This window comes from Anolis carolinensis, chromosome 4, assembly GCF_035594765.1.
Source record: "Anolis carolinensis isolate JA03-04 chromosome 4, rAnoCar3.1.pri, whole genome shotgun sequence".
NCBI lineage: Eukaryota > Metazoa > Chordata > Lepidosauria > Squamata > Dactyloidae > Anolis > Anolis carolinensis.
In genome coordinates this window covers 52,200,469-52,211,207 of record NC_085844.1, presented here as the reverse complement: position 1 = coordinate 52,211,207, position 10,739 = coordinate 52,200,469, and the positions used below count along the sequence as shown (strand labels likewise).

Here is a 10,739-nt window from a genome sequence, read left to right as displayed (position 1 = left end):
TGCCTTCAAGATCAAAATGTTTTTAGCAACAGTTTTCTGAGTATAATATGAGGAAGCTGAAGAGGATGCAATGTTTGTGTTGTACAGGGATCTAAATAACTATTGCCTAAGGCAGTGCTATGTTGGTGGCCTGCTGCCGCATACACTGTGAGATTTTCCCTTCCCTTTAATGCCTTAGCCATGCAGATTCCTATCATTTTCAATTTAGGACATAGCTAGCTTTCAAATATGCCACATCTATTTTGCACAGCAGATATACAATTGGCACAGAAACCTTGATATGAATTTTGGACAACAGGCTTCATGATATCCTTACTCAAAGGGTATTTCTCCTCCCCTTGGTGACCAAAGCAGAGGGCTTTGTAACTTGGTCCATCCAGATTACAATTGTGCCATCGGTCACTTGTCAATAGGAGGGGAGCAGCCGCCCCAGAGCAGCTCATCTCCTTCCATTGGTCTTCTGCCACTATTTCTCCATGCTCCTGGCAGACTCGTTTCTAGAGCAGACCTGAAGTGTGGCAGACCGCGTGGTTTCTCCTCCCTTTCTTGGCCACTTGATCATGCAACTCTAATCTAGAAATATACATTCCAACTATGGTAGCTTTCACTTTGCTGGTTGAGGGAAGAAGGAACCACCAGTATACAGTTCACCACCATCCAGAAACTTCCTTCTAGGGCCTTTTTCACGTCTGGTGCTGGACTTTCACAACTTGATATGATTCTTGGGCATTTAGAAGTAATACCTGCCCATTAGGGATTGTTTCTGTGACTTTTAAGAGCTTGAGGTATAAGTTCTCATCACATGGAAGTTTTCCTCCATTTCTACATACTTCAGAGATGGACTCCCACAAGGCCCATCAAATGAGACAAGACTGCTCCCAGTGGTTGTGTCTGTTGTTTATAAAAAGGGGGGTTTCAAAGTCAAGCAGAAATCGACTCCACTCCTTTCCGTGCACATAGCATCACTCAAAATTGGTATTTTTCCTTTAGATGGGAAGTGGTATATATTTGTCCAAATACTTTGTGAAATTTCAGTGTTCGTGTGGGAAGTCTGCTAATGATGACATAACATTTTTTTAAAGTAAAGGTAAAGGTTTCCCCTGACATTAAGTCTAGTCGTTCCGACTCTGGGAGTTGGTGCTCATCCCCATTTCTAAGCCGAAGAGCCGGAGTTGTCTGGAGACACCTCCAAGGTCATGTGGCCAGCATGACGGCATGGAGCTCCGTTACCTTCCACAGAAGCGGTACCTATTGATCTACTCACATTTGCATTTTTTCAAACTGCTAGGTTGGCAGAAGCTGGGACTAACAGCAGGAGCTCATTCTGCTCCCCAGATTTGAACCGCCAACCTTTTGGTGAGAAAGCTCAGCAGTCAGCAGTTTAACCCGCTGCGCCACCATGGACTCCATACAACATAATACAGTGACTAAGGCACCTAGACCTATAAGATGACACTCTTCTAGGAAAAACGAAGCAAGGAGTCTGTCCAGGTCAACTGCTGATAATTCTGCACACAAGCAGCAACACAGTTACTACAACCAGGGTAATATAAGACATGATAGAACTGTCTGGCAGATCTTAAGAGTACAGCACATGAAACCTGATTCTCAAGGTGAGACTGAACATTAACCAGACATGTACAGAATTTCAAGATATGTTAAGAGAGAATGTGTATCTGCTAAGAACAGAGAAAGAATAGGTAAAATAAAAATTTAAAAGGCAAGAAGCTATAGAAAAGCAAAGCATTTAAAATGGAAAAAGTATCACATTATTTTTAACTAAGGTATTTCAATGGTCTCCTGGCTACAGAGAAGAAAAGCAGAACAAATATAAAAAGGTGTCAAAAATGGTTGTCTTTGAAGATTTTAAGTATATACCTTTGTTTTTAATTTAAAGAAGTTTCATTGTCTTTGTTACAGAATTACAACCAGATAGCATGCAGAACCAGTAGTTGAAAGGAAACTCACACACAAAGAGAAGTAAACAAATTGAATATATAGTATCTGTCTGGTTTTCCAAGTCTGGGATCAAAAACAGTAAAAGCAAATTTAAAAACTGACATTGAGTCTCAAAAGTTAGCCAAGTAAAGCAACTGGTAGAAATTCTACCTCAGAATTGAATAGGCTGAGCTTATCCTGAAATGATCAGGCAAACCTGAAGACTAAGACTATTGTACGGTGGAGCCCAATGAGATAATATGATTCAGAAGAGTCTTAAATTACTAGACCACCCACCGCAAAATATTTAGTAGTCCAAAATGAACCCTAGAATCCAGTTCCGAAACAGAGCAGCAATTTTTCACAAAAATGTCCCTAAATTACTTGTAGGGGATGTGGAGAACATTATTACTATGTTTGGGTTTCTTAGAGGTCAAATAAAATTTATGGAATATTAAAATAACCTCCTAATGTCCTCCAGGACATTCCTTCATATTCTCTCTTGCCCATATTTACACCAAGGAGAGGCCTTTTCTGAAGCAGAATGTGAGCAGGAAATTACCCTTTTCTGTCACCCATCCCCCGAGTTGGCCAACTGCCTCTCGGAACCAGGACTGTTGACTGGCAGGGCCTAACAGAACCTGGTATAACTGACTTCTTTAAGACGAGCTCTGATACCACAGGCTATAATTGATGAAACCAAGAAGAGGGAAAAGATGATCATGTTCTTGTGGAGGTCTGGTACCTACTTGGCCATATTTGTGAACCTCTGGCTGCTCCCAGTCAATGTGGAGGTCGGTGCCTGGCCCTGCAACACTGAGAGGATAGTTCATTCAGCTGATTCTTTTAATTTGCTAAATGTAGGAAGACCACCTCCAGGTGGTGAGCACCTTCGTTATGTCTACAGAGATCCAATCTTAATACAACACTCATGTGGAAAGAGATTTAAGTCAGGGATTCCCCCAAGTTTATATCTTGGGGAAAACGTTTTTTTCAGTTTAGACAATTTTGAAAGCAGCCGACAGCCACTAAGTATCCCATCAACCTTAACAACTCCACCAGCCCTGGTTAGTGCTGCTGCCTTTGTCCAAACCCGTAAACTTCTGTTGGTGGTAAATGGTATAGTTTATCTTTACTTGTTTCATGACGTGCATTTATGGAAAACAGCAAAAGGAATTAAAGATCCAGTTACTGAGCTCTCAAACTACGATTGTTGCTTTGCTCCCAAAGATCGTATCTGCTCTGATATCAGTAAAATGGTCCTGGCCTATGACACAGGCGATTTGGCCAACACCAGGCAGATATTCTACTCCAAAGATGGTGGATATTCATTTAGGCCTATAGAAAGCAGGCCACATTATGATGGCACACTACTTCGTGTGTACTATTTTGCTTCCACATCAGAAATTGGAATGCTTGTTAATAGGACTGAAGATAACGCAACTTTGATTTATTTCACATATGGAGATATAGAATATGTGGCTGATCAAACGGGAACACCATTTGATTTAAATCTACACGATGACGACAAAATCCTAAGCATACTTCCTCCCGGGCTAAGAGGTTTTCTCATACTTTGGACCCATGAACACTTTATGAGCTCCTCCAACAACGGGCTGACAACAGAAACCGTCACTGTACTTCCCACACATAAATATCCTAACACCAGTTTCCCTACGCATGACGAAGGTGTATGTTTTGTGGCTGCCACCAGTTATGAAGTTGCAGCCATCACCAAGAATCGACTTTTCTATGGAAGCTTGGACATGGTCTCCAGCCAGATGGTACTTCTTGGGGAAAACAACGTCTCCACGCTAGCTGACCCTTGTGAAGTCATGATGTTTGAACACATCGGGTTGCTTAGCATCATATACCCTGTTCCCAGCTATGTATCTGATTATTATAACTTCCATAAATGTACCATCAATATACAAGCTAGGCTCATGGATTTGCGGCCACCGATGCAGCCTTGCCCAATAGAGATCCTTGATGGAGTGTTTCATGATCGTATGTTTTATATTGATATAAATGACCAGCTTTATTTTAACGTCACATTTGTCCCCAAGCCAGGCACTGGGGCACATCCTTATGTAACTGTGGGCAACCCACATGTGCTGGCCTTCTGGGCACACACTGTGCATGAAGGCTATACCTATGATGGAAATCCTAAATATATCTTACATATAAAACTGCTTGAACAAAGGTTATCGGGAATGTCCCATGAAGACTTTTATGATGACTATCTCACAGGCAAGGTATCTACTGTCACTGTGGATGTTTACAACAAAGGCATATTCTGTGTTGACATGCACCCACAGACCGCTCTTATTGCTGTGGACTGTCCACCTAAGAAACACATCAGAGTTGTTAAGAGTACAACAGCATGCTACAAGGACCTCTTTAAGCCACGCCTAATGCAAAATTTTACTTATGTAATAGATAAGAATTTATATGATCCATTTTTTCTTGGCAGAAAAAATATAAAACAGGAGGACCACTCTGTTCCTTATAAATATGAGGAATGGGAATGTCCTCTTCTCCTCTATTACGACAGTCCATGGATTCCAAGTCTTGAGCTGTGGGAAAATGATGCATTTGTGGAACATGTACCTGCTGATTTTGTACTCATCGAAATTAATGGAATGCATAATTATGATTATCTCTTGAATGAAGTAGAGGCAAATTGTCTCTCAGCAGCTCAGAACTGGACCACTCAGATACTATTGGATCCTTTCGTCCATCCAGCTGATGCCTGGAGCAGATATAATTATCACAGTTGCAAGACACACAAAGGAAATAATTCATTACCATCCACTGCCTCCAAGTATCAAGTTCTAAACATGAACGAGAATAACAGAGTAATATTTCCACAGTACAGTGGCATTTATGTCTTCAAAATCGTCGTTGTGGATCCTCTCTACAGCTACTGTAACCTAAACACAACTGTCAGTGTGTATGTGCATGGTGCCCTCCCAAAGTCTGAGATCAATGTTGGTAAAACACTGGTTAGCTTTCTGGTTCTGATATTTGGCTCCATCCTGATGGCATACTACTTTCCTAAATTAATGAAGGAAAATGCAAGGATGAAATCTATTTGGGACTAATACTTTATCTTGTTGCCCCAAGTTCAAAGAAACTGATGCCGAGATGATAGATTTCCAGTTTCATAATTACACGAATTAAACTTATGAGTAGCTATCTATTTTATTTAGGGTTAGTTTTAATAATAGTGATTTCATTATCTCAACAGGTGTTGGATTTTTAAAAATTATTTAGTTTTAGTCATAAACATTTCACTGCATGAATATGTAAAGTGTGGCAATGAATCCAATTTTCAGTACCAATCCTTTCATTTAACAATCAAAATATATTCTTCTGCTATGGTCTCTTTTATTAAATAATTTCTCCCTTACTGATTCACCCAGAACTTTTGACAGTTGTCTGTAAGCATTCTGGTATTATTTTAGTGGGCAGACATGTGCAGTTCCCTGGTAACTGTTCCTATTTCAGGTACATGCTTATGCTTCAAAACACACAACAGCAAAGTAGAGTGTTCTGGTCCAAATAAGAAAAGCAGACATGTGCACACACAAGACTTGTGCATATTGATTGTTAGCTGAACGTCGACATTTGAGCCATTACATCTTTAATCCAGTTTTTAGTTCTGTGTATGCAACATACTAACTCACTGGTAGCAGTAGTAGGCTGCTGTAACAGGTCCCCCCCCCCCCTCCCAGTACTCCTCTTTCAGCTTGCCATTTCATTAGAAGTATCTTTCTCTGAACTGCAGCCTTCGATAATGATTGTAAAAGCACTGTACTCAGTAAGGCTTGGAGGAATAAATTGTCATGCTACTTAAACCAGCAATAACCATCAGATATTAATAAGTATTTATCTTAATCTCTTCCAGGATTCGAGAAAAAAAATATGAAAAACATCCGTACAGGAAATACGGTGCACATTTTATTCTATTTACAGCACATTTGTTATAAATATACATTTCTTGAAAAGCTTAATTAACTGGTATTTTTAACAGATTAATTAAATTGTTATAGTTACATAATAAAGTGAGTGAGTCTAAATGAACAACATTTCATGTTTGTGAAATAGTGCATTCTGTACTGAGATGAATGAGAAAATATACAAACTGGTTTCAAAAGTTTTAAAATATTAAGCACTGGATGCAGTTATCAAGGAGAACTGGCTATCAGTACAGGAAAAAGATAGCCTCAACTTCACCTTTAAAGAAGGGAAAATGAGTAACTGGATTTGTTTATATCCTACAGAATTTCATAAAAATAACATAATTAAGAATGTTGGCTTGAACCCTCTCTCATGACAATGTCTTTCTCCTAAATTTTCCTCTTCACAAATATTAAGACATGCTCAACAGTTTTTTCACAGCTGCAAAATTGCATTGGGATAGGGACTAAGTATTCAAGAATTTTCAATTTTGGTTTGAGGGCTCTGAAATTTGTATGAATATTTCATATTAACTTAAGAAATATTTTAAAGATATCAATTTTCAGTCCAATATGCTTGGCATTATGAAATAGAAGTAGACAAGTAATCATAATTTGTTTGCATTTTATCAACATCTTTTAACAGGCTCTATGCAGGCTGAAAGAACCCCAGTTATCAACAACATTAATATTCCTTTTTGATTTTTAAAATCAGAAAATCAGTTATTGTTGATGATTATCAGTGCTGGCATTGAGTTCTGTTGGCTTGTTTCAAATAAAGTAACTTGATCTGAAAGCTTGGCAAACACCCTTGGAGTTCCAAGATTATAAACTCCTGTACGAGCAAAACAGGCCTTTAACTGCAGACTAGATACTTCCTGGCTTTTCACCTGAAGTCTGTATTGTGTTTTCCCAAGCCAGGTAAAGGAACCCGGAATTTCAAGTATTTCTGCACTGAAAAAATAAAAAAACAACACATACATGTCACATTTTGACTTCTTTTCTGAAAAGGATTATAAACCTATGAAACAGATAAAGAAACAATACCAAGAAATCAAAAACACAATGAAAGTAAAATAAAGCCAATACAATTAGATTAGCCTACTGCTTTATTTTATGGTCCCTACAAGAAATTTCATTTTCATATGTTAAAAATTGTTTCAATATATTTGCTTGGAGGATTACATTCTTCTATAATCCTCATTGTTTTGAGCAGACAATATTTACTATGTTATATCATAATAATACAAGCGATTAATTTTGCATGATTATACATTCCTACATGTAAATTACTCAAGTTGTTTTGATAAAGCAAAGATGATCCCTACATGGAACCACATTTCCTACTGTGTTCTACTTTTTTGGTGTAGTAGCAGTTTTAAAAATTGCTACAGGACTGAGAAGGAGAACCAAAGGTGGCAATGTTTCTTATTTGAATAGCGATCTAATGTTTTTAGGGATAGTTTTTAATAATATCAATTTTAGTAACTGAAGAACTATTGGACAGATTTCAGGAATCAATCTAGGACACAATCTCCCACAGCTACGGGAATGAAACAGAACTGATTTTTCTCAATTTCATCTAATATAAATATTTCTCTGAGGTATTCCCACTGAAATTAATCAAAAACTGTAAACTAGAGAATTCCAGAACAAACATTAAATTGTTTGCTTGTTTCATTTATAATGTCATTCTAACAAATTTCCTCAAATGAGCACCATTTTTGTCCTGTAACTCCTCTCATACTATAACAATATTATTGGCCATTAGAATGAATTTTAACAATAGACTAAAATTCCAGACAATGTACAGGCAGTCTCCAAGGTACAAACATCCAACTTACATCTGACTCTTAGTTACAAATGGGGGTGAGACAACAGGATGCGAGAGGAAATCTACCCATAGGAAGGAAAATTTCACTCCTGAAAGAGTGGGAAAAGGTGTATCCACTGAATCACCAATCCTTGTTTGCACAAACACCCCAATTTTCAAAATCCAATAGCCACAGGGACAGAAAGTGAGGCGAAATCTTCTGAACGGGGCACAGACAGCAAAATAAACATTACAGGGGTGTTAATACTTCCTTAGACTGTCCAAAGCTAAAGGAACACAATTTTGGCCTAGAGTTAGACTTAAAATATGTACCTGTTACATACAAATTCAACTTAAGAACAAATCTACAAAACCGCTCTTGTTCACAACCCAGGGACTGACTATCTTTCTGGATGTGTCATATACCTCAGAAAACAAATATACCAAGAATATGCCCATATGTGTTTCAGATCAATTAATGAAGACATTTCACACAAGCAGAAAGATGTCCATCCTTCTGCATGAATTATGTAGCAGCCCTTTTGTAAGCTCACTGTTACAATGAAATGTAAAGAACATTTCCTATTAACATTTTTCAAGTAGTTTCAATTAACCTTAATCAGGAATTAGTGATTTGTGGAAACAGGCACATGTGTATTTGAACACAAAAATGCTTCTACTTTAAATAGAGGAATAATAATAATTTACTTTATCAACATAAAGGTTCAACAAAAATTACCTTGTTGTTTTATGCCGCAAGTCAATTATCACATCAACGTCAGTCTGAGAGCAATTTGAAAGTAGAAGAGTAACTGGAACTACACAAAGGCTGTAAAAGGACAGTTTCATTAGCAATACTGTCCTGGTGCATCTGACACTGGATGAGCCACAGAGAAAACTACCAACATTTTCTGAAAAATAATGAAATTCTATCCTTCACCACTCGGTAAATGACATGTACTTGTCTGGAAAACATTTCTGTGGGATTTAGGGTGGGGATTATATGAAACGTGATACGCTCTCAGCATTCTGGTTGGTCATGTTTCACCTGATTCTGAAATGGAGAGCTCACCTATACATTTGCTGGCACTACTAGACAATGGTCTAGATCAGGGCTTCTTAAATGTTTCCACTCAGGATCCCTTTTGGCCTGAAATATTTCTATGTGATGTACGAGAGTAGGTATAAGAATCAAACATTTACTGATAAGAAATCAACATTTGCAAGCCTTGCTAAACTGGCTGAGTTTCCTTTTTATCAAGTACAGCTGAAGCACCTTCAACAGAGTCCACTGCAAGCCCTGCACTACAGATTTGTGTAAATCAGGGGTCCTCAAACTTTTTAAGCAGAGGGCCAGTCCACAGTCCTTCAGATTGTTGAGGGACCGAATTATCATTTGAAAAAACAAAAAAACCAATTCCTTTGCACACTGCACGTCTTATTTGTAGTGCCAACCCCCCCCCCCCAACAACAGCAATGAAAGAACAATACAATATTTAAAAATAAAAACTATTTTAACCAAAACCTATCAGGATTTCAATGGGAAGTGTGGGCCTGTTTCTGGCCAATGAGATAGTCAAGTTAATTAGGATTGTTGTTGTTATGTGCCTTCAAGTCAATTCAGACTTTGGGTGAGACTAAGTCTAATACTGAGGTGGGGGTCAGGTAAATGACCTTGGAGACCCACATCTGGCCATGGGCCTTAGTTTGGGGATGCCTGATGTAAATATCTTGAACAGCCAGTAAGTGACATTGAGAAAAAATGTTCAGGACCCCAGCACTGAGCTAAGGGGATCTCATTTGGGATCAGGACCCACAGAAGCAGTGCTCTAGATTGACATATACTCTATATATGGACTTATTTCATTGCTGGAGGGACTGGAATCCAACAGAGTACACATCTCCTTTCTCTCCCTTCTTATAACAGATCCCAGCAGCACTTCCTATGGTATTTTTCATCATCCCTCAATAACGCAGAGCTATTCACCAAGCATGGTGCTGTCGTGAAAAGGAGAAAACAGAATGGCTGACTAACACTTTTACTCCAGCAGCGGCAAAACCTAAGCTCACATTTCAATCCAATCCACTGATTGTAACCCACACTTGTTATTTGACTTGCTCCCATTACTCTCTCAATAACCTAAACTTGGAGAGCATTATTACTTGGAGATTTACAATTCTGAGTTGTGTTTGAGAAGTCATAAAAACCACCTGATTTTAATCAAAGCAGCTGCATTTAACTCAATGTTTTGAAATATAAAAACAGTGTTTTGAAATATATAAGGACAGGTTGCTCACCTGTAACCATGTTTCTTCGAGTGTACTCTGTGAATGCACACTAATGGAGAAGCTGCGCCTGCGCAGGTTCCGACGGAAACTCTTCCAAGCTGAAGTTCAAATTTTGGCGGTAACCACGCCCCCCTTCCCAAGGGGCATATAAGGCAGCCCCAGGCGCGCGCTCTCCAGTTCCTACGCCGCCAAGGCAACGAGAAAGGGAGAGGTTTGCCAGAGGGGAAGGAAGGGCGGGTTTGTGTGAATTCACAGAGTACACTCGAAGAAACATGGTTACAGGTGAGCAACCTGTCCTTTTTCTTCGTGTACTCTGTGAATGCACACTAATGGAGACTGACACGCTTAGGTCCCGGATGGTGGGACAAGGCAAACTCGACAAACAGTGAATGTCCAAACATACGTTTATTAGGACAAATTGAGATAACAGTCCCAAGAGACCAGTGCAATAATTTGTCCGAAAGGACCAGTGCAATGCAACATGAGCATAGTAGAAGAGGAAACATAACATAGAGTTTTATCAATAAACATAATAGACACACGCAATTGCGTATAGTGCATATAAACGCTCTCCCGGGGGGGAGAGGGGAAAAACATCATGCCCTTTGACATAACCGCCAGGATAAATAAGGCACTACAAAGCAACAGAGCAACTGTTCAACACAATCAGGGAAAAACAGATCCCTAGAGGTAGATATGGGAAAAAGAGAGACCGGCCCAAACTTGAAGGAGAGGTA

At 39.0% G+C, this 10,739-nt stretch overlaps 2 protein-coding genes across 9 annotated transcripts in view; one reads left to right on the top strand and one right to left on the bottom strand.

Annotated features, from left to right (window-relative positions):
• The first annotated feature begins 2,170 nt into the window (after nt 1-2,170).
• LOC134298885 (cation channel sperm-associated auxiliary subunit delta-like) lies at nt 2,171-5,794 on the top strand. Its single transcript, XM_062980418.1, has one exon. It carries the CDS (start codon nt 2,655-2,657, stop codon nt 5,040-5,042), a length of 2,388 nt encoding a protein of 795 aa, XP_062836488.1. The 5' UTR covers nt 2,171-2,654; the 3' UTR covers nt 5,043-5,794.
• An 85-nt stretch (nt 5,795-5,879) lies between these two features.
• Nucleotides 5,880-10,739, bottom strand: part of trappc8 (trafficking protein particle complex subunit 8) — a 79,364-nt gene continuing 74,504 nt past the window's right edge. For 7 of the 8 annotated variants that reach the window (XM_008114909.3, XM_008114910.3, XM_016995139.2 and 4 more), the window contains 2 exons: nt 8,453-8,542; nt 5,880-6,854 (listed from right to left, as the gene is read on the bottom strand). In XM_008114909.3, the coding sequence (XP_008113116.1) occupies nt 6,620-6,854; nt 8,453-8,542 (325 nt within the window). In that variant the 3' untranslated portion in view covers nt 5,880-6,619. Of the gene's footprint in view, nt 6,855-7,744; nt 7,824-8,452; nt 8,543-10,739 lie in introns of all 8 variants that reach the window. The other variant, XM_062980417.1, reaches the window with a different exon arrangement.